This window comes from Coregonus lavaretus (assembly GCF_964263955.1).
Source record: "Coregonus lavaretus genome assembly, chromosome: 10".
NCBI lineage: Eukaryota > Metazoa > Chordata > Actinopteri > Salmoniformes > Salmonidae > Coregonus > Coregonus lavaretus.
In genome coordinates, this window is record NC_139997.1 from 22,708,700 (window position 1) to 22,733,243 (window position 24,544).

Below are 24,544 nucleotides of genomic sequence, written 5' to 3' on the forward strand. Positions count from 1 at the left end.
AAGTTTACATACACTTAGGTTGGAGTCATTAAAACTTGTTTTTCAACCACTCCACAAATGTCTTGTTAACAAACAATAGTTTTGGCAAGTCGATTAGGACATCTACTTTGTGCATGACACAAGTAATTTTTCCAACAATTGTTTACAGACAGATTATTTCACTTATAATTCACTGTATCACAATTCCAGTGGGTCAGAAGTTTACATACACTAAGTTGACTGTGCCTTTAAACAGCTTGGAAAATTCCAGAAAATGATGTCATGGCTTTAGAAGCTTCTGATAGGCTAATTGACATCATTTGAGTCAATTGGAGGTGTACCTGTGGATGTATTTCAAGGCCTACCTTCAAACTCAGTGCTTTGCTTGACATCATGGGAAAATCAAAAGAAATCAGCCAAGAACTCAGAAAAAAAATTGTAGACCTCCACAAGTCTGGTTCATCCTTGGGAGCAATTTTCAAATGCCTGAAGGTACCATGTTCATCTGTACAAACAATAGTACATAAGTATAAACACCATGGGACCACGCAGCCATCATCCTGCTCAGGAAGGAGACGTGTTCTGTCTCCTAGAGATGAAAGTACTTTGGTGCGAAAAGTGCAAATCAATCCCAGAACAACAGCAAAGGACCTTGTGAAGATGCTGGAGGAAACAGGTACAAAAGTATCTATATCCACAGTAAAACAAGTCCTATTATTGACATAAACTGAAAGGCCGCTCAGCAAGGAAGAAGCCACTGCTCCAAAACCGCCATAAAAAAGCCAGACTACGGTTTGCAACTGCACATGGGGACAAAGATCGTACTTTTTGGAGAAATGTCCTCTGGTCTGATGAAACAATATGGCCATAATGACCATCGTTATGTTTGGAGGAAAAAGGGGGTGCATGCAAGCCGAAGAACACCATCCCCAACCGTGAAGAACGGGGGTGGCAGCATCATGCTGTGGGGGTGCTTTGCTGCAGGAGGGACTGGTGCACTTCACAAAATAGATGGCATCATGAGGAAGGAAAATTATGTGGACATATTGAAGCAACATCTCAAGACATCAGTCAGGAAGTTAAAGCTTGGTCGCAAATGGGTCTTCCAAATGGACAATGACAATGAAGGTGTATGTAAACTTCCGACTTCAACTGTATATGGTGAAGAGACAGTATGGAAAGCATATGAATCGAAAAGGTGTGTACAGCAGTAGTTATATAGGATGAGCCGTGACTAGAATTCAGTATATACATATAAAGTGGGTGAAACAGTATGTAAACATTATTAGACCTGTGCCTTAAAAAAGGACAACTGTTACCCAGAGGGATGGGGAGGGGTGGGGATAATACGATGGTAGGAGAGAGGGGGACAGTCATCCCAAGTTCTTGGAGAAATCGGTCATCTCCATTATGAAAAATAAATTTAAAAATAATGTACGCACTCTGGATAAGAGCGTCTGCTAAATGACTAAAATGTAAATGTAAATAAGATCCATTGAATGCTATGCCTATACAACTCCGAAATGGTTGGATTGAGAATCACAAAAAGGCATTCAAAATATTTTTTGTTGGCTATCATGAAAATGCCCTGTAGCAACACACCTTTGTTCAGAATGAGGCAAAAAGGCCTGGAAAACCATTTTAACAATAGTTTTACCTTATTGCAAACACTTTTTGCCCATTTACTCCTCACTTAGTCTTCTTCATCATGCTTATAACATCTACCAACACATGCTCAATTCCTAGCATCAATACTTTTTTCTGAGGTCTTGGCTGATTTCTTTTGATTTTCCCATGATGTCAAGCAAAGCACTGAGTTTGAAGGTAGGCCTTGAAATACATCCACAGGTACACCTCCAATTGACTCAAATGATGTCAATTCCTAGCATCAATTATTAAGTATACATGAGCGAGCCTGTATTCATAAAGTGTCGCAAAGTAAGAGTGCGGATCTAGGATCAGTTTTGCCTTTTCGGTTATAATAAATAAGCGGAGATGGGGGGGATCTGATCCTAGATCAGCACTCTGAGATGCTTTGTGAATACAGACCCTAAAGCATCATCCACTGAGCTCCTTCTAGACCACCACCACATCACTCAAAATCCAGATCAGACCTGTCGCAGGATATTATGCCCCGTCATCGGCTCGTCATCCCACTCCCAAACAGACACACAGCCAATGGGCTCGCCACTTAATGACCACAGATAAAAACCAGCGAGAAGAACTGTATCAGACTATAACAATCCCTAGATGGGGTAGTTGTTATTACGAAGTGAATATAAAGCACCTTATTATGAACGAGTAGGACAATTAGCGAGAAGAGCACGCCGCAATTAGTCTGCTCTTTAAGCACTCTGGGCCTCTAAAAAAGTAATGATATATTAATGTGCTCTAAAAGCTGTGTCGTGCCCACCCGCCATGCCCCCTTATGCCCTTATGTCATGCCAACGGGCGCGTCATTAGACAACTCGTGTTTGCGTCGGAGACTCCACAGCACCCTCCCTCGCCTACTTCCAAGGGCACTTACCATATCAAGTAGATTTTATTAATAGAATGCTGTACTACTTAAGTGGTTAGTTACTAAGGTAATTAATATGCATGTGCTTCATATTAGACAAGGGTTTTTAAATATCACATATCCATTGTGCTATTACTGAGATACATCACAGTTAGTGGAACTATATTGCGGTATTATAAATCAAATCATCATACTTTTTGAATGTTTTCTTTTCAACCTGAGATGACTGATTCCTTTAGAAGTGCTGTCTTTTAGTTCCTATATTAGCAGCAGGCAAGGTGTGCGATCAGATCTATTTATAACACACTGGAATTACTGCCACAGATCTCCATGGCATCATCTGGTCCCCATCGTCATCAACAACACAACTAAATCAGTTCAGTAAGCCACTGTACGTGTTATTCACGAGTTTGCTGATCACATACGAGACAATGCTGATCACTCACAGAAGTCAACACATACTTCTGCTCTTAAATTGGATTTGTCCCAAATGGCACCCTATTCCCTATATAGTACATTACATAGAGCGGCACAATGAGTAGGCTACAACCTGTCCTGTAAGAGGATAGGCGTCATACTGTACTGTACTTAAGAAAATATGTTACAGGAAGGTAATGTTGGGTTAGAGAAAATGGTTCTCTAAAAGCAGCTCTGGGGTTTCGAGGGTTGACTGCACACTATCCAACCAACTGTCCCCCTTTACCTTCTCTCTCATTCTCTCTCACTCTCTCTCGCCTAGTGTGTATACCTCCACCTAGTTGCTCTCCCTAACGCTGACGCAATGCTAGCAAGTAGCAACCTTCCACTTCTAGTATTCCTGCCAAATATCACTATTCTATAGCCTCCGCTGCTCTTAGCTATATAGAAAGACTGCTGGGTCACTGTTGTTTATTTATTTGTTTTTGTTTGTTTGATTATGTTTCAGGTGTGAAGGACTGATATTAATTTGAAACATGGATCATGAAAATGTTGGCCACAAATGTGCCCCAAACCCAGTGTACACCAGCCTCATATAACATTGTGTATTCTAACTGTGTCATGTGATGAGGCTGTTATAACAGGTCATAAGCTCCATTCATAATCCTATGTATTCTGTATGTAGGCCCATAGGCCCAGACCACCAATTCTAACCCCATGTCAGGACATTAGGTGGTTATAGCAGGTCATAAGCCCCATTGATAGCCCTATGTTTTGGATACAGTCATTGACTCTAACCATCATGTCAGATCTCTTTAGATGGCCTGCTTTAAATACCTTAAGTCAGGTCACTATGGTGTTATAACAGGTTGTAAGCCTCATATAGCCTTCTCCTCTGCCTCTCCAGAGTATAAATGCATGGTGGTGTGTGAAACTGGCAGGTCACTGTGTGATGCAGAGCGGGTAGGCGTTGTCACGGTTATCGCGGTGACTCGACAGGCAGCTGACATTGGACTGCATCCCAAATTATGGCACCCTTTTCCCTATATAGTGAACTACTTTTGACCAGGGCCTGCACCCTATTCCCTAAGTGCACTACTTTTGACCAGAGCCATATGGGCCCTGGACAAAACTAGTGTACTATATTGAGAATAGGGTGCCATTTGGGACATATGCATTGTCTTTGAGCATCAGGTAGGGAGAGGCTGGTTTTGGAGGACAGTGTCAGTATGCAGGGAGCACGGTCATAAAGCTCCCTGCTGCCGGCCCGGAGATTAAGAACAACAATTCTCATTACAAGGTCCTCTAGCAAACATGATGGTCAGGCCATCACCGTGATGCGCTTACACATGAGTGCACACACACACATAGTCATAGACACAGAGTCATAGAACACACACGCACACGCACACACACACACACACACTCTCAAAAGCTTTAATAAGTATCGGCATAAACCTCAACGTGTAAACACGTTAATGTGCTCACACAGACACCCGTACACACATTTACACACACTTGTATGGACTGACATATACACACGGTCTGGCAGATGTGGAATTGACCTGTTATCGAACTAGTGTTTAGTTCCGCTCACCTATCTAAGATGACAGTGTTAACTCGCTGCGCTAAAGGTTAACCTCAGTCAACAAAAACAAACAAACATGGTATACAAAAGCAATATCACGCACACGCACACACAGGTTCCCCATCTCTTTCTGAGTATTTCTGAGGATATCATTATCAGCACTCTAGTCATTGTTCTTGGAAGACTGCTTTAGATCAAAAAACAAAAAAATACAAATCCCCAGACACCACTCAAGTCCTGTTCAATTAAAAATAAAAAAAATCTTCCAGCCCCTTAAATTGATTTATGGAAATTGTTACATGTAGCAGAATTGGCAAAAACTCAAATGTATGAAATATTCATAGTACCCTAAGTAGTAGTGCCCCACTTCTTTAAATCCCAAATCTTGAGATCCCAGAATAAAATGCTCTGCATGGTCAATCCGTTGTCTACAGTGGCTGTACAGCATTTACTGTGATGCAGTCTCCACAGAAGTCAGAGCATTCATACTTCTTGCGCTTTGCAGAGCAGAGCTGTTGTGAAGGAAGTTGTCAAGGAAGTGTGTTTGTGTTTATACAGGACCTCCCGCCCCCACCTACTGCCAACCAATCATGTCAATATGGCTATATGGAGCCCTCCGCATTGTTAAAACATTTGGGAAGCGCACAGTGATGCGGTGCGGAGCTCGATATGGCCTCCATAAGCCTCTGGAGGCTCCGCAATTGTGTCAAACCCTCCGTACGGAGCCTCCGGATCGCATCCCGGAGCAAGCATATATTGGCTTTTAGCCTCACCAGGAAGGATGTACAGTCTTTATTTGTTTCATGTGTCAATCAAAGATGGAACCAGCATCCCGTGACCACATTACGAACGCACCGACAGGCTAGCCACCATATCCTATTACAATGACAGCCACCATATGATTTACTCACTGACAACCAATATATTATGTACACACTGACAGCCAATGCACCGTGATATACACACTGACAATTCAAATATTGTGTTATATAGCTACATTTCAACAGAGAAGATTATATGCACCAACAGTGAATATACGGTAATATATTCACTGACAACAAGCAGAATGTACCCAACAGCCAACCTAGCACAATAAACCCACTGATGGTAAAGGAATATACACACCCTCATAGTGAACGTATCATAATATACACACCCCGACAGCTATCATGTCACTTAACATACGCACAAGGGCGAAGACGAGAGAGTCACTAGATGCCGCCTATGACGCCGCTGCACAATGATTTCCCGGGATTGGGAACGGCGGGAACACAGTCTGAGCGTGGCGTGTGCTGTAAATCACAGGGAGGCGTGTTGACAGACAGTCAGCACACAGTAAGCATGTTGTGATTTATCCCAGTCCCTATCATGTACAGCTATTCATGCATGTCTGTCAGGGGAAGTTATGCCTACGTATCACATGGCACAGGGATATGGTATATGAGGATTATGACGCCCCCCTAAGGTTGCTATACTTGTTAGTGTATAGTGTTATCATTCTGACCCGTTACATTGATATAAACCCATGGTCCCATAGTGGACTCATCCATTGTTATCTATTAAGGCCTACACTATGCCACAATACGAATGGAGATTAATGCCATGCATACTGACTGGAAAGTATAACATGGACACAGACACAAGAGTATAGAACTCATTCCCCCAAAATACTTTTTCGGGGAGATTTGTTGCATTCAACTTCAGAAAAGTCATGTTGTACCAAAAGCATGGCCCATCTTTGGCTTCCATGGGAATTTGCACGGCTGAGCGCAGCATGGGCTTACCACCATCAACTGTATGACTGTGTAAAATGATTTGACTGAAATACTGTGAAATTACATTCTGAAATTAAACACTGTAACAGAAATGATCTTACTGAAATGACACAGACATAATTACGTCACTGAATTGACTGGACTGCAATGGTGTCACTGAAATGACATTACAGAAATCCTGTTGCAAATGGTGTTACTGAAATGACATAATACTAAGCCTGTTACTGAAATAATGAGGCAGAAATCTTGTTACAGAACTGACCAGACAGAAATCATGTTACAGAACTGACAGGACTGAAATGTCCGTTACTGAAATGACCGAGTGACTAAAAGTCTAGGTCCTCCTTTTCCATTCCTATGTGTATTTCTCTCATCCCCCTCTCCCATGCCCATTCTCCTCTCTCCTTCCTTGCGTGCCCCTCTTACTCGCAGGGTGAAGAGGGAACAGCTGGGCCCACATGACTGGCTGTCTATACCCGTGCCCGCTGGCCAGACGTGGCTGGAAGTACCCGGCCTGGAGCCCCAGACGGCCTACCAGTTCAGTGTCCTTGCGCAGAACAAGCTGGGCACAGGCCCCTTCAGCGAGGTCGTCACTGTGAACACACTAGGTGGGTATTACGGTATTCACCACTGACCTATGATCTATTTGACTGGGGAAGAGAGCCAAGCATAAGTGACGTTACCTGGCGTGCACATGACACAACTGTGTGATGTGACTGCAAGATGCATTGAGAATGAATTGAATGATGTGTGGTTTTCTTGATACAGTGGGGGAAAAAAGTATTTAGTCAGCCACCAATTGTGCAAGTTCTCCCACTTAAAAAGATGAGAGAGGCCTGTAATTTTCATCATAGGTACACGTCAACTATGACAGACAAATTGAGAAAGAAAAATCCAGAAAATCACATTGTAGGATTTTTAATGAATTTATTTGCAAATTATGGTGGAAAATAAGTATTTGGTCACCTACAAACAAGCAAGATTTCTGGCTCTCACAGACCTGTAACTTCTTCTTTAAGAGGCTCCTCTGTCCTCCACTCGTTACCTGTATTAATGGCACCTGTTTGAACTTGTTATCAGTATAAAATACACCTGTCCACAACCTCAAACAGTCACACTCCAAACTCCACTATGGCCAAGACCAAAGAGCTGTCAAAGGACACCAGAAACAAAATTGTAGACCTGCACCAGGCTGGGAAGACTGAATCAGCAATAGGTAAGCAGCTTGGTTTGAAGAAATCAACTGTGGGAGCAATTATTAGGAAATGGAAGACATACAAGACCACTGATAATCTCCCTCGATCTGGGGCTCCACGCAAGATCTCACCCCGTGGGGTCAAAATGATCACAAGAAAGGTGAGCAAAAATTCCAGAACCACACGGGGGGACCTAGTGAATGACCTGCAGAGAGCTGGGACCAAAGTAACAAAGCCCACCAGTAACACACTACGCCGCCAGGGACTCAAATCCTGCAGTGCCAGACGTGTCCCCCTGCTTAAGCCAGTACATGTCCAGGCCCGTCTGAAGTTTGCTAGAGTGCATTTGGATGATCCAGAAGAGGATTGGGAGAATGTCATATGGTCAGATGAAACCAAAATAGAACCTTTTGGTAAAAACTCAACTCGTCGTGTTTGGAGGACAAGGAATGCTGAGTTGCATCCAAAGAACACCATACCTACTGTGAAGCATGGGGGTGGAAACATCATGCTTTGGGGCTGTTTTTCTGCAAAGGGACCAGGACGACTGATCCGTGTAAAGGAAAGAATGTATTGTGAGATTTTGAGTGAAAACCTCCTTCCATCAGCAAGGGCATTGAAGATGAAACATGGCTGGGTCTTTCAGCATGACAATGATCCCAAACACACCGCCCGGGCAACGAAGGAGTGGCTTCGTAAGAAGCATTTCAAGGTCCTGGAGTGGCCTAGCCAATCTCCAGATCTCAACCCCATAGAAAATCTTTGGAGGGAGTTGAAAGTCCGTGTTGCCCAGCGACAGCCCCAAAACATCACTGCTCTAGAGGAGATCTGCATGGAGGAATGGGCCAAAATACCAGCAACAGTGTGTAAAAACCTTGTGAAGACTTACAGAAAACGTTTGACCTGTGTCATTGCCAACAAAGGGTATATAACAAAGTATTGAGAAACTTTTGTTATTGACCAAATACTTATTTTCCACTATAATTTGCAAATAAATTCATTAAAAATCCTACAATGTGATTTTCTGGAAAAACATTTCTCATTTTGTCTGTCATAGTTGACGTGTACCTATGATGAAAATTACAGGCCTCTCATCTTTTTAAGTGGGAGAACTTGCACAATTGGTGGCTGACTAAATACTTTTTTCCCCCACTGTAACAGTGATGTACAGTGGCTTATGAAAGTATTCACCCCCCTTGGCATTTGTCCTATTTTGTTGCCTTACAACCTGGAATTAAAATGGATTTTTTTGGGGTTTGTATAATTTGATTTACACAACATACCTACCACTTTGTAGATGCAAAATATTTATTATTGTGCAACAAACAGGAAATAAGACAAAAAAACAGAAAACTTGAGCGTGCATAACTATTCACCCCCCCAAAGTCAATACTTTGTAGAGCCACCTTTTGCAGCAATTACAGCTGCAAGTCTCTTGGGGTATGTCTCTATAAGCTTGGCACATCTAGCCACTGGGATTTTTGCCCATTCTTCAAGGCAAAACTGCCCCAGCTCCTTCAAGTTGGATGGGTTCCGCTGGTGTACAGCAATCTTGAAGTCATACCACAGATTCTCAATTGGATTGAGGTCTGGGCTTTGACTAGGCAATTCCAAGACATTGAAATGTTTCCCCTTAAACCACTCGAGTGTTGCTTTAGCAGTATGCTTAGGGTCATTGTCCTGCTGGAAGGTGAACCTCCGTCCCAGTCTCAAATCTCTGGAAGACTGAAACAGGTTTCCCTCAATAATTTCCCTGTATTTAGCGCCATCCATCATTCCTTCAATTCTGACCAGTTTCCCAGTCCCTGCCGATGAAAAACATCCCCACAGCATGATGCTGCCACCACCATGCTTCACTGTGGGGATGGTGTTCTCGGGGTGATGAGAGGTGTTGGGTTTGCGCCAGACATAGCGTTTTCCTTGATGGCCAAAAAGCTCAATTTTAGTCTCATCTGACCAGAGTACCTTCTTCCATATGTTTGGGGAGTCTTCCACATGCCTTTTGACGAACACCAAACATGTTTGCTTATTTTTTTCTTTAAGCAATGGCTTTTTTCTGACCACTCTTCCGTAAAGCCCAGCTCTCTGGAGTGTACAGCTTAAAGTGGTCCTATGGACAGATACTCCAATTTCCGCTATGGAGCTTTGCAGCTCCTTCAGGGTTATCTTTGGTCTCTTTGTTGCCTCTCTGATTAATGCCCTCCTTGCCTGGTCCATGAGTTTTGGTGGGCGGCCCTCTCTTGGCAGGTTTGTTGTCTTGGCAGGTTTGTTGTGGTGCCATATTCTTTCCATTTTTTAATAATGGATTTAATGGTGCTCCGTGGGATGTTCAAAGTTTTGGATTTTTTTTTATAACCCAACCCGATCTGTACTTATCCACAACTTTGTCCCTGACCTGTTTGGAGAGCTCCTTGGTCTTCATGGTGCCGCTTGCTTGGTGGTGCTGCAGACTCTGGGGCCTTTCAGAACAGGTGTATATATACTGAGATCATGTGACACTTAGATTGCACACAGGTGGAAGGTAATTGGTTGCACCTGATCTTATTTAGGGACTTCATATCAAAGGGGGTGAATACATATGCACGCACCACTTTTCCGTTATTTTATTAATTTGTTTCATTTCACTTCACCAATTTTGACTATTTTGTGTATGTCGATTACATGAAATCCAAATAAAAATCTATTTAAATTACAGATTGTAATGCAACAAAATAGGAAAAACGCCAAGTGGGATGAATACTTTTGCAAGGCACTGTAGGTACTGGTGTTGGTGGCAGCAGCTGTAGTAGTAATGTTTTGTGGTTTTAAAAGTTGCCTATCGACTTTCTAAAGAACTAATACCGACAATTGCAGTTACATTGTACTGCATTTGAAATACAGCTCTCTAACCCCTCCTTGTCTCTTTCCAATGCTCCCTCTCTCTCTCTCTCTCTCTCTCTCTCTCTCTCTCTCTCTCTCTCTCTCTCTTGCACTCTCTCTCGTTCTCTCTCTCTCTCCGTCCAGTATTTCCTATAAGTACCCCTGAACCATTGGTGCTGCTTACCCCACCGCGGTGCCTCACAGCCAATCGGACGCAGCAGGGCGTCCTGCTCATGTGGATCCCGCCTGCCAACCACACAGCTCCGATCGAGCGCTACATCATGGAGTTCCGCCTGGGGGAGAGGTGGGACGTCCTTGACGACGCCATCCCCGCCGGAGAGACAGAGCTGCTAGCCAGAGACCTCATTCAGGTAGCTTACTGTATATACACTGTTTCATACAGAATGGCAGATGGCCAGTTATCCACAGGGCTGGTGTGGGCGCAGGCTTTGGTTCCAGCCAAGCTCATTAACACACCTTGATCCAAGACTATGGTTTCTAAAACTATGATGATTGGGGATGGGAGTCAGTTGTAGAAAAAAAGTATGTTCTTCAAAGAAAACAACTATTTAATATTTATATGACAACAATAATTGTATCTTCCTTGTCAACCCCAAGTCTGTCTGATATCTCAATTAAGTCATAGAAAGTTTTAGAATGCATCTCAAATGTGGCAGGTAGCTTAGTGTTTAAGAGCGTAGTGCCAGTAACCGAAAGGTCGCTGGTTCTAATCCCTGAGCCGACTAGGTGAAAAATCTGTCGATGTGCCCTTGAGCAATGCACTTAACCGTAATTGCTCCTGTAAGTCGCTCTGGATAAGAGCGTCTACTAAAAACATAAAATAACAAAATTATATATATATATATATATATACAAAAAAATTAAAATATACATATTTTTTTTAATGACACCCTATTACATATTTGTAGTGCACTACTTTTGAACAGGGCCCATAGTGCTCTGGTCAAAAGTTGTGCACTAAATAGGGAATAGGGTGCCATTTGGGACACTTCCTTAGTCTCATGTAAGCACACAATCTGGGGAGAGTTACATGTTAATGTATAGAAATGTATTTTTCCACCAACATTATTTTGTTGTATGTCGGATTGCGCTCCTGGCGTGAAATGTTTAGTCTCATTCTAACCATCAGTAACATGATGAATCCCAAATGGCACCCTATTTCCTCTATAGTGCACTACTTTTGGCCAATATACTATACACCATATCATCACTATAAATATAATAGGGTGCCATTTGGGACGCAGACACATTCTATGCATGTACATTATTCTAGCTTGACTCCCAACACCCACACACACTTCTCTATCATGTGTTACACATTTATACTGTAGCACAATTCTGAAGGTCGCTTTTTACTCCAGCTATTAAGGTAATTGTACCACTAGGGACCGTCTATTTGGTGCTCTGTCTTCCTCTTCTTCAGTAACATACTGTTAGAGATGTGACACATTTTCATGTCCACTTTGACAGGTCGATTTCCTTGTGGTTTTCCTCCTAAAACGAACAAACTGGTTTCTTTTTTTGTAAACAATAGTTTGTATTGGCTGTAAGAAGTGTTACATGAATGACAGTGTACAACTTTAAACAGATGTTGTACACACACACGCACACTTCTTTCAAAAGCATTTATCTATATTTTATTGCACAAAATGTATCCGCTATCATTTCCTATGATCAACAATAATGTTTGAACATCAGATCGTCAGTTACTAACCTCAATTCCGACTTCAACTTTGACTCATCTTCCCTGGGCTCTTTGTGCACCTCAAACCAAATCTTCTGGCTACCGAAGAAGAAACGCAGGCAAAAAAAGAGGCAGGAGAGCAGGGGTCCTGGTGAGACTAAGGCAAAGGGAAAACCGGCCACCACTTCCCTCCATTCTATTGGCCAGTGTACAGACACTTGATAATAAGATGGATGACCTCCGATCGTGGATTTGCTATCAACGGGACTCACGTTACTGCAATATTCTCTGTTTTCTGAAATCTTGCCTTCCGGACAAGATACCCTCATAGCTATCCAACTCGATGGATTCTCCATTTACCGAGCGGACAGGACATCGGATTCAGGGAAATCCAGAGGGGGAGGAGTATGTCTCTTCATCAACAGCAAATGGTGTGCAGACTCTAGCGTAGTGGAAGTCTCAACCTATTGTTTACCCATCTTGGAATACCTGATGGTCAAATGCTGACCCTTCGACCTCCCGAGAGATTTTATCTGTTATTGTGACTGCTGTATATATTCCACCTCAGGACAACAACAACAAGCTGGCACTTGACAAACTGTACAAGGCTATAAATAAGCAGGAAACCATGCACCAGGAGGCTGATTTTCTTGTTGCCGGTGATTTTAATTCCACATCACCAAGACACGCAGTGCTGTAGTGCCATTTTTTTGGTGATGGAGCTCCATAATTTCTCAAAGTTTGTAGCCTACTGACAGTTCTAACGTATTGAATATCATTGTACAATAGGCCTATGCATAAAATGCATAATCCAATTGCAACATCTGCCTATGGCCACACGTATTGTCTCAAGAAAATGTTATATTTTGAATAGGCCGTCATCACTGTCAATCGTGAATGATAATTCTTCCAGTTTTACCGGTGAAATGTCCAAACTGCATGCCAATCATTTGATCTCAATCAGTTTCATAGGAATATGCATTTAGATCTTCTTGAATGCGAATTAAAGCAGATGGTGTTAACAAACTAATAGCCTTTCTTGTAGGCTTATTTTGTTTCAATCAAACATATATCCTGCCTTGAGGCGTGCGCTGAGTTTTAGCCGCATGAGAATTTTTTTTTGACCATTCAGCTTCAGATAAGAAATTACTGAGGAGGTGTTTTTGGTGTAACCTTATTGGCCTACTATGCTAGAGTATAGGCTATTATATTCGGTTCTGTTATGTAAAATATTAATGACTCATTATGTGATCTTGCAAGACAGACATTGATTCAGCTCTGATCTAACTTTACTAAACATGCACCATTGTGAGAAGTGATAATCTATTATTTGTAGTAATAATAATAATAATAAGTGATAAATAGGATTATTAGGCGTAGGCAACAGATTTGATTATTTGATTTGATTTGAGTGCCCTTCGAATCGTGGTGCAGAAAGGACAGCACTGTAACCAAGTGGTCACATATACTTATAGGTTCCACTGCTCAAGAGAAGGTCAATGGAGTTTTATCAAGGCAGACACGTGGTGAATTTGGATCCTAGATCTCATTGGTGTGAGGATAAGGTTCATGCGGTTGATCAGTTTGTCTGCATACACAATAGAGGTGAGGTGGTACGATTCTGTAAGATAAGCAGTCGGACAGTAGGGTTAAAGTGCGTCGTACATGAGCCCCAAGTCCATAACAAACTGTTTTGAGGACAGCTGTTTTAGCAACCCCTTGTAGAGTTTTCTGTCTGTGGCTGTTCTTGTTGGGTCGGATTTGGCCCGCTGGTCAAGCCTCCGACAGATGGGCCTCTGCAAACACGCCTAGCAGTGGAGGCTCCTCAGAGGAGGAAGGGGAGGACCATCCTCCTCCAGTGAATTTTAAGTTAGATAAAACTATACAAAATATTATCACATGTAACCAAATAATTGATTAAAACACACTATTTTGCAATGAAGGTCTATAGTAGCCTCAACAGCACTCTGTAGGGTATCACCATGGTGTAGCCGGAGGACAGCTATCTTCCGTCATCCTCGAAGTACATTGACTTCAATAGAATACCTAGGAGGCTTATGGTTCTCACCCCCTTCCATAGACGTACACAGTAGTTATGACAACTTCCGGAGGATGTCCTCCAACCTATCAGAGCTCTTGCAGCATGAACTGATATGTTGTCCACCCAATCAAAGGATCAGAGAATGAATCTAGTACTGAAAACATAAGCTAAAGCTAGCTAGCACTGCAGTGCATAAAATGTTGTGAGTAGACTCAGAGAGAGAAAGACAATAGTTGAACAGTTTTGAACAAATTCATTTCTTTCAAAATGAAGAAGCAAGAGAGAGATAGAGAGAAAGTGTGATTTTTTTTCACTTTCAGTTTCACTGACTTAGCAAGCAAATGCAGCTAGCTAGTTTAGCCTACTCAAGCACCTTGCTCAAACAGAGGGATGCTATGTTAGCTAGCTGGCTATAACTATGACTATCCATCACAACACTGGAACTCTTCCAAGTCAAGGTAAGCTTTTTGTTTTACTAATTTATTGCCACCGGGCCTCGCCGGTGTAAGTGCTAAACTGCTTACTGACTGTACACTGTAACATTACTGCATGATTGTAGTGGGTTTACTAACGCGTTTTTTCTATTAGCTATGTTGACTATGACGTTACTTTAGCTAATATGGTGACAACGATGTAGGCTGTGTGTAGCGGTTATGATATGGTTTGGCTTGGAACATTATTTTTCGCCTCGTCACATACAGCTGATGTGTTGTGCATTGTAGTCCACAAGCGAAGGGAAAAGGTGAGAGGAGGAGAGTGCATAGATGCGAGAAGGAATACAACGTAGCTGCTATGAAAGTGAACTATGTTTGCGGGTGTATTAATTCTGCCGATTCTGTTGAAAAACGTTTCTTAAACGGAAGCAAACGGAACAAAACGAATGAATGATTACACCCTATATCAGCTAGATGCAGGCAAGAGTGTGCAAGGCGGTATTGAATGTGTCACTGTCTCCATGTGTCACTGACTGTCACCTCAACATTTTCTCTCGACCTGTGTGCATCTACGTTGTAAACTTTCATTCATAGGCTAGGTTGTAGCTACCTCATGATGGGTCTAGGGAAAATTCAAGTATCATGTAGTAGCCTAAAACTATCACTGTTACATTGAACTGGGTGAATGGAATATGAATGACAGTCATCCAATATGCTGTAATAAAAATAAGGCCATGCTCATGAAAAAAATAATCCTCCTCCCTCATCTTAAATGGAACTGACCACCACTGACGCCTATAGTTATTCATCATTCGTGCCGCCGCCAGAGAGAGCGAAGACAGGGAAGAAACCATATTTTATCTACCTATAGGCTGCTATAGCGTGCAGTGAGGGGAAAAAAGTATTTGATTCCCTGCTGATTTTGTATGTTTGCCCACTGACAAAGAAATTATCAGTCTATAATTTTAATGGTAGGTTTATTTGAACAGTGAGAGACAGAATAACAACAAAAAATGTTATAAATAGATTTGCATTTTAATGAGGGAAATAAGTATTTGACCACTCTGCAAAACATGAGTTAGTACTTGGTGGCAAAAACCATTGTTGGCAATCACAGAGGTCAGACGTTTCTTGTAGTTGGCCACCAGGTTTGCACACATCTCAGGAGGGATTTTGTCCCATTCCTCTTTGCAGATCTTCTCCAAGTCATTAAGGTTTCGAGGCTGACGTTTGGCAACTCGAACCTTCAGCTCCCTCCACAGATTTTCTATGGCATTAAGGTCTGGAGACTGGCTAGGCCACTCCAGGACCTTAATGTGCGTCTTCTTGAGCCACTCCTTTGTTGCCTTGGCCGTGTGTTTTGGGTCATTGTCATGCTGGAATACCCATCCACGACCCATTTTCAATGACCTGGCTGAGGGAAGGAGGTTCTCACCCAAGATTTGACGGTACATGGCCCCGTTCATCAACCCTTTGATGCGGTGAAGTTGTCCTGTCCCCTTAGCAGAAAAACACCCCCAAACCATAATGTTTCGACCTCCATGTTTGACGGTGGGGATGGGGTTCTTGGGGTCATAGGCAGCATTCCTCCTCCTCCAAACACGGCGAGTTGAGTTGATGCCAAAGAGCTCGATTTTGGTCTCATCTGACCACAACACTTTCACCCAGTTCTCCTCTGAATCATTCAGATGTTCATTGGCAAACTTCAGACGGGCATGTATATGTGCTTTCTTGAGCAGGGGGACCTTGCGGGCGCTGCAGGATTTCAGTCCTTCATGGTATAGTGTGTTACCAATTGTTTTCTTGGTTACTATGGTCCCAGCTGCCTTGAGATCATTGACAAGATCCTCCCGTGTAGTTCTGGGCTGATTCCTCACCGTTCTCATGATCATTGCAACTCCACGAGGTGAGATCTTGCATGGAGCCCCAGGCCGAGGGAGATTGACAGTTATTTTGTGTTTCTTCCATTTGCTAATAATCGCACCAACTGTTGTCACCTTCTGTTTGGCCACGCAGTCGTGGGTGAACAGGGAGTACAGGAGGGGACTAAGCACGCACCCCTGAGGGGCCCCAGTGTTAAGGATCAGCGTGGCAGATGTGTTGTTGCCTACCCTTACCACCTGGGGGCAGCCCATCAGGAAGTCCAGGATCCAGTTGCAGAGGGAGGTGTTTAGTCCAAGGGTCCTTAGCTTAGTGATGAGCTTTGTGGGCACTAGGGTGTTGAACGCTGAGCTGTAGTCAAGGAACAGCATTCTCAAATAGGTGTTCCTTTTGTCCAGGTGGGAGAGGGCAGTGTGGAGTGCGATTGAGATTACGTCATCTGTGGATCTGTTGGGGCAGTATGCGAATTGGAGTGGGTCTAGGGTTTCCGGGATGATGGTGTTGATGTGAGCCATGACCAGCCTTTCAAAGCACTTCATGGCTACCGACGTGAGTGCTACAGGGCGGTAATCATTTAAGCAGGTTCCCTTCGCTTCCTTGGGCACAGGGACTATGGTGGTCTGCTTGAAACATGTAGGTATTACAGACTCGGTCAGGGAGAGGTTAAAAATGTCAGTGAAGACACTTGCCAGTTGGTCCGCGCATGCTTTGAGTACACGTCCTGGTAATCCGTCTGGCCCCGCGGCTTTGTGAATGTTGACCAGTTTAATGGTCTTGCTCACATCGGCTAAAGAGAGCGTGATCACACAGTCGTCCAGAACAGCTGGTGCTCTCATGCATACTTCAGTGTTGCTTGACTCGAAGTGAGCATAAATTGGCATTTAGCTCGTCTGGTAGGCTCGCGTCACTGGGCAGCGTGCGGCTGGGTTTCCCTTTGAAGTCCATAATCGTTTGCAAGCCCTGCCACATCCGACGAGTGTCAGAACCGGTGTAGTAGGATTCAATCTTAGTCCTGTATTGACGCTTTGCCTGTTTGATGGTTCATCTGAGGGCGTAGCGGGATTTTTTATAAGCATCCAGATTAGTGTCCCGCTCCTTGAAAGCAGCAGCTCCAGCCTTTAGCTTGGTGCGGATGTTGCCTGTAATCCATGGCTTCTGGTTGGGATATGTATGGGACTGTGGATACGACATCGTCAATGCACTTATTGATGAAGCCGGTGACCTACAGTTGACACCTTAGCCAAATACATTTAAACTCAGTTTTTCACAATTCCTGACATTTAATCCTAGTAAAAATTCCCTGTCTTAGGTCAGTTAGGATCGCCACTTTATTTTTAAAATTTGAAATGTCCAAATAATAATAGAGAGAAATGATTTATTTCAGCTTTTATTTATTTCATCACATTCCCATTGGGTCAGAAGTTTACATACACTCAATTAGTATTTGGTAGCATTGCCTTTAAATTGTTTAACTTGGGTCAAACGTTTCGGGTAGCCTTCCACAAGCTTCCCACGGCCAAGGCAACAAAGGAGTGGCTCAAGAAGAAGCACATTAAGGTCCTGGAGTGGCCTAGCCAGTCTCCAGACCTTAATCCCATAGAAAATCTGTGGAGGGAGCTGAAGGTTCGAGTTGCCAAACGTCAGCCTCGAAACCTTAATGACTTGGAGAAGATCTGCAAAGAGGAGTGGAACAAATCCCTCCTGAGATGTGTGCAAACCTGGTGGCCAACTACAAGAAACGTCTGACCTCTGTGATTGCCAACAAGGGTTTTGCCACCAAGTACTAAGTAATGTTTTGCAGAGGGGTCAAATACTTATTTCCCTCATTAAAATGCAAAAACTTTTTATAACATTTTTTACATGCGTTTTTCTAGATTTTTTTGTTGTTATTCTGTCTCTCACTGTTCAAATAAACATACCATTAAAATTATAGACTGATCATGTCTTTGTCAGTGGGCAAACGTACAAAATCAGCAGGGGATCAAATACTTTTTTCCCTCACTGTAGATATTTTTGTACCTGTTTCCTCCAGCATCTTCACAAGGTCCTTTGCTGTTGTTCTGGGATTGATTTGCACTTTTCGCACCAAAGTATGTTCATCTCTAGGAGACATAACGCGTCTCCTTCCTGAGCGGTATGACGGCTGCGTGGTCCCATGGTGTTAATACTTTCGCACTATTGTTTGTACAGATGAACGTGGTACCTTCAGGTGTTTGGAAATTGCTCCCAAGGATGAACCAGGCTTGTGGAGGTCTACACATTTTTTTCTAAGGTCTTGGCTGATTTCTTTTGATTTTCCCATGATGTCAAGCAAAGAGGCGCTGATTTTGAAGGTAGGCCTTGAAATACATCCACAGGTACACCTCCAATTGACTCAAATGATGTCAATTAGCCTATCAGAAGCTTCTAAAGCCATGACATCATTTTCTGGAATTTTCCAAGCTGTTTAAAGGCACAGTCAACTTAGTGTATGTAAACTTCTGACCCACTGGAATTGTGATACAGTGAATTGTAAGTGAAATAATCTGTCTGTAAACAATTGTTGGAAAAATTACTTGTGTCATGCACAAAGTAGATGTCCTAACCGACTTGCCAAAACTATAGTTTGTTAACAAGAAATGTGTGGAGTGGTTGAAAAACTAGTTTTAATGACTCCAACCTAAGTGTATGTAAACTTCCGACTTCAACTGTAGGTGGTATACTCCTCAATGCCATTGGATGAATCCCGGAACATATTCCAGTCTGTGCTAGCAAAACAGTCCTGTAGCGTAGCATCCGCGTCATCTGACCACTTCCGTATTGAGCGAGTCACTGGTACTTCCTGCTTTAGTTTTTGCTTTTAAGCAGGAATCAGGAGGATAGAATTATGGTCAGATTTTCCAAATGGAGGGCGAGGGAGAGCTTTGTATGCGTCTATGTGTGTGGAGTAAAGGTGGTCCAGAGTTTTTTTTCCCTCTGGTTGCACATGTGACATGCTGGTAGAAATTAAGTCAAACTGATTTAAATTTGCCTGCGTTAAAGTCCCCGGCCACTAGGAGCGCCACTTCTGGATGAGCATTTTCTTGTTTGCTTATGGCCTTATACAGCTCGTTGAGTGCGGTCTTAGTGCCAGCATCGGTTTGTGGTGGTAAATAGATGGCTACGAATAATATAGATGAGAACTCTCTTGGTAGATAGTGTGGTCTACAGCTTATCATGAGGGACTTCAGGCGACCAATACCTCGAGACTTCTTTAACATTAGACATCACGACGCACCAGCTATTATTGATAAATAGACACACACACCCGCCCCTTGTCTTACCAAGCGTAGCTTCTCTGTCCTGCAGATGTCTTTTATGCACGCTTCGACGAAAACGACACAGAGCCGTGCATGAGGGCCCTCGCTGATTCGGGTGATCTCTCTGGGTGATCTCTCTTTCTGAGGCTGATGTAAGGTTTTTAAATGGGTAAATACTCGTAAGGCCGCAGGGCCAGACGTTATTCCAGGGCGTGTCCTCAGGGCTTGTGCAGACCAGCTGGCAGGGGTCTTCACTGACATTTTCAACCTCTCCTTGGCCCAGTCTGTAATCCCCACATTTCAAACTGACTACCATCATTCCTGTTCTTAAAAACTCTAAGGCATCCTGCCATCCTAGCACTCGCATCTGTAATAATGAAGTGCTTTGAAAGGCTGGTCATGGCTAGGGTTGCAAAATTACGTGAACTTTCAATAAATTCCCTGGTTTTCCTGAATTCCTGTTTGGAGGATTCTGGATTTCCTGCTTATTCCCTGCTGATTCTAGGATTTAGGGAAAACCAGGGAATTTTATTGAAAGTTCCTTGATTTTGCATCCCTAGTCATGGCACACATCAACTCTATCCTTTTTACCAATAGGTGCCCTTCTTTGCGAACCATTAGAAAACCTCTCTGGTCTTTGTGGTTGAATCTTCGCTTGAAATTCACTGCTCGACTGAAGGACCTTATAGATAATTGTATGTGTGGGGTACAGAGATTGGGTAGTCATTTAAAAATCATGTTAAACCTTTTATTGCATACAGAGTAAGTCCATGCAACTGATTACGTGACTTGTTAAGCACATTTTTACTCCTGAACTGATTTAGGCTCGCCATAACAAAAGGTTTGAATACTTATTGAATCAAGACATTTCAGCTTATAATTTCTTATTAATTTATGGACATATCCAATTTGACATTATGGAGAATTGTGTGTAGATCATTGACAAAATCTCAATTTAATCAATTTTAAATTCAGGCTGTCACACAACAAAATGTGCAAAAAGTTAAGTTAAGGGATGTGAATACTTTCCACGTATCACACAGACACTCTTGCACACACACACCCACATACTTACACACACACACTCACCACCATGCACACACACACACACACACACACATATACACACACCACTTATGCTGCTGCCATACTGTTTACTGTTATTATTATATTTATCCTGCTACCAGTCACTTTCTCCTAATCCCTGCCTACATGTACATATCTACCTCAAATACTCCAGTATGACCGCTGACACGGGGCAGTACCTCGCTAGCTGCTTTGCCTTTGTCTTATGCAGGGCTGCAATCTGAAGGCCACATACTGTCAGCTGCCCCCCCCCCCCATGTGTGTGACTCTGTGTGACTCTGTGTCTTAGGAGGCATGGTATGAGTTCCGGGTCATGGCGGTCATGGAGGAGCTGGTCAGCGAACCCAGTAACACAGTAGGAGTATCCAGTACAGGTGAGTGAACAACACACCTCCGCATACACATACAAGTCCATGGACACCCCTTCATCACACAGAACATGTGTCTAGAATGAGAGAGACAGAGGCATGGGGCAGGTTGCAGACTACATTTTTGATATGGCAGACTTGTAAAACTACTTAAATATAAATGAGTATTGCCCAATGCAGGCATACTTCTAGTCTGGTCCCGGAACTGTTTACACTGTCTTGCCAACCCCTATGTGTCAAACATGACAATGACCTTAGGAGTTTGCAAGACAGCACAAACACATCTGGGACCAGAGATTGGGACTGTGAGCAACCGTGAAGGCATCACCAGAGCTGCAAAAAATTCACGAGAACTTACTTCCTAACATTGGAAATACTTTACTGCCCCCTCCTGATGAAATAGTACAAATGCACTACAGCATCAGATTTTTTAAACAGTATTTGGACATTCATGCTGAATGATGTTATTTCAAATACAGTGTTATAGTACAAACAGGTACAATTCTCCCCAAGATCAAATGAAGAGGGTGGGAACATATCCACTATCCAGTCCTCTCGACAGTCTGTGTTCATGAAAGGAAAGTAGACTGACTGGTTGCATCACCGCCTGGTATGGCAACTGCTTGGCCTCCGACCGCAAGGCACTACAGAGGGTAGTGCGTACGGCCCAGTACATCACTGGGGCCAAGCTTCCTGCCATCCAGGACCTCTATACCAGGCGGTGTCAGAGGAAGGCCCTCAAAATTGTCAAAGACTCCAGCCACCCTAGTCATAGACTGTTCTCTCTGCTATCGCACGGCAATCGGTACCGGAGTGCCAAGTCTAGGTCCAAAAGACTTCTCAACAGCTTCTACCCCCAAGCCATAAGACTCCTGAACAGCTAATCATGGCTACCCAGACTATTTGCACTGCCCCCCCACCCCATCCTTTTACGCTGCTGCTACTCTGTTAATTATTTATGCATAGTCACTTTAACTCTACCCACATGTACATATTACTTCAACTACCTCAACTAGCCGGTGCCCCCGCACATTGACTCTGCACCGGTACCCCCCTGTATATATAGCCTCCCTACTGTTATTTTATTTTACTTCTGCTCTTTTTTTCTCAACACTTTTTTTGTTGTTGTTTTATTTTTACTTTTTTGTAAAAAATAAATGCACTGTTGGTTAAGGGCTGTAAGTAAGCATTTCACTGTAATGTCTGCACCTGTTGTATTCGGCGCATGTGGCCAATAAAATTTGATTTGATTTGATTTGAGATGAAGAAAGGAGATGAGGAAAGGAGATGAGGAAAGGAATTGACTCATGAGTTTTGGAATGCATTCCCTTGACCGAGTCAAGTCCTATGGGGAGGTGCATCAATCCAGCAAAGTTTCCTAATCCATTTCCATTAAGTGTGTTTGGGCGTATCCATCGCTATAGGGCCATAAATGATGAGTCACAGAATCAGGTGAATTGGATGGCCAGTTGGTGTGGTGATTGGCAGGGGCCTGCCAGGGACACACACATACGCGAACACCGAACACACACACACACACACAGTTAGTGTGGTGACTGGTAGTAGCCTGCCAGAGACGACCTGCCCTGCAGATGTCAGGCCCTCTCTTTCGTAATCAGCTACTTTCTCCTTAAAGTCCAAGCCTAGTTCAAAGGCTATGTATAGTTACTTGAGTAATTTGCACATAATGTAATACACCTTTTTTTGCTCACAATATTGCAGGTTTAAAGACTGGAAATATTTATTTTCTAATATACCAATATGCTTAGTTTACTGTACCAATATACAGCTAATATACCAATATACTTATTATTGTGGGTGGATGTTGGTCACAATATTGTTTTGAGTCAAACACCTCTGTCCAAGCCTACAGTCTCCTGGCAGACAAGTCATGTCATGTCTCCCTCTCTCTCTCACTCGCCCCCCTCCTCTGCCTCAGACTTCTTCCCGCCCCCGGAGATGGTAGATGAGGGGGGACTGACGCGGCCAGTGGTGGCGGGCATCGTGGCCACCGTCTGTTTTCTGGTGGCCGCTGTCCTCTTCAGCACACTGGCAGCCTGCTTCGTCAACAAACAGCGCCGACGCAAGCTCAAGAGGAGGAGAGGTGAGTCACATACAGTATTGACACACACAAGGATTCACAGATAGACACACATGCATGATTTGACAGCTGAAACAGTAAGGTAGCGCTCTATCGACATTGAATTGACATTGATGGCATTGATACTTTAATTATGTATTCTTTTGTGTGTGTCCCACCTCTTTTTCAGACCCCCCCCTCTCGATAACACACTGCAGAAAAAGCATGGAAACTCCGTAAGTAACCCAAGCCAACAACACTTTTATTTTATTTTCCTCCTTCGCTGCAAATTATGCAAATCAAGGCCAGGGTGCACTGCATCACAACTCAAGGCTTGTGACAGACACACCCATCAAATAGAGAAAGCCTATTGCAGGACCACCAATTACTGGCCAGCGATTGGCCAGATATTGATGGACAGGGGGCTATCACTGTTTAGCTAGCTATTACCCATAGTTCATCTCAGCAAAGCCCATACTTGGTATTTAACGGTCAAATTTTGAACCAACACATTCTCAATTCTAATCGGAGATATTTGTTGTGTACATTAAAATATCAATATGATATTGAAAAAAACTACAAAATTGACCAAATTAAAATAATCTTGTCAATAATTCCTAACAAAATGTGGCAGACCCTGGAGAAAACATATTCGGCTACCTGTTTTCTATAATGTAATTTTAATAGACTAGTAGAGCTGAGCTTGTACACAAGCGTGTGTATGTCACTGCCCAGAAAGTTAAATCCATCGTTATTGGCCTTGTTTTCCTAATTACAGTTGTTTTCCTAATTACAGTCGGATTGAACGATCAATAGCCCTGGGTCACTGAAAGGTTGTCACGACTGTGTTCACAAACATTGACTACCAAGTCTTTGTGTGTGTCCGAAATGGCACCCTATTCATTTTACATTTACATTTTTTGTCATTTAGCAGACGCTCTTATCCAGAGCGACTTACATGAGCAATTAGGGTTAAGTGCCTTGCTCAAGGGCACATCGACAGATTTTTCACCTAGTCGGCTCGGGGATTAGAACCAGCGACCTTTCGGTTACTGGCACAACGCTCTTAACCACTAAGCTACCTGCCGCCCTATTCCCTATATAGTGCATTACTTTTGAACAGAGCCATATGGGACTCTGGTCAAAAGTAGTGCACTATAAAGGGAATGGGGTGCCATTTGAGACACAGCCCAAGTCTTTTGGTATCAAAACAAAACAACCCTACATAGAGACATCAATAAAAAATCCCTCACATGAAATGCAGAACATTTGATCATTATTTGAGGGCGGTGCTTCAGATATCTGACAGAATATTGGATTGGAGAAATGGTTCTCGCTC

At 43.1% G+C, this 24,544-nt stretch overlaps 1 protein-coding gene across 1 annotated transcript in view; it reads left to right on the forward strand.

The window, feature by feature from the left end:
- LOC311135932 (protein turtle homolog B-like) overlaps nucleotides 1-24,544 on the forward strand; it is a gene marked incomplete at both ends in the record, with an annotated part of 216,471 nt that overhangs the window by 174,492 nt on the left and 17,435 nt on the right. Inside the window, 5 exons of the mRNA XM_084169964.1 lie at nucleotides 6,710-6,885; nucleotides 10,477-10,703; nucleotides 21,047-21,131; nucleotides 23,065-23,229; nucleotides 23,396-23,441. Coding sequence (XP_084026090.1) covers nucleotides 6,710-6,885; nucleotides 10,477-10,703; nucleotides 21,047-21,131; nucleotides 23,065-23,229; nucleotides 23,396-23,441 — 699 coding nt within the window. The remainder of the gene's footprint in view (nucleotides 1-6,709; nucleotides 6,886-10,476; nucleotides 10,704-21,046; nucleotides 21,132-23,064; nucleotides 23,230-23,395; nucleotides 23,442-24,544) is intronic.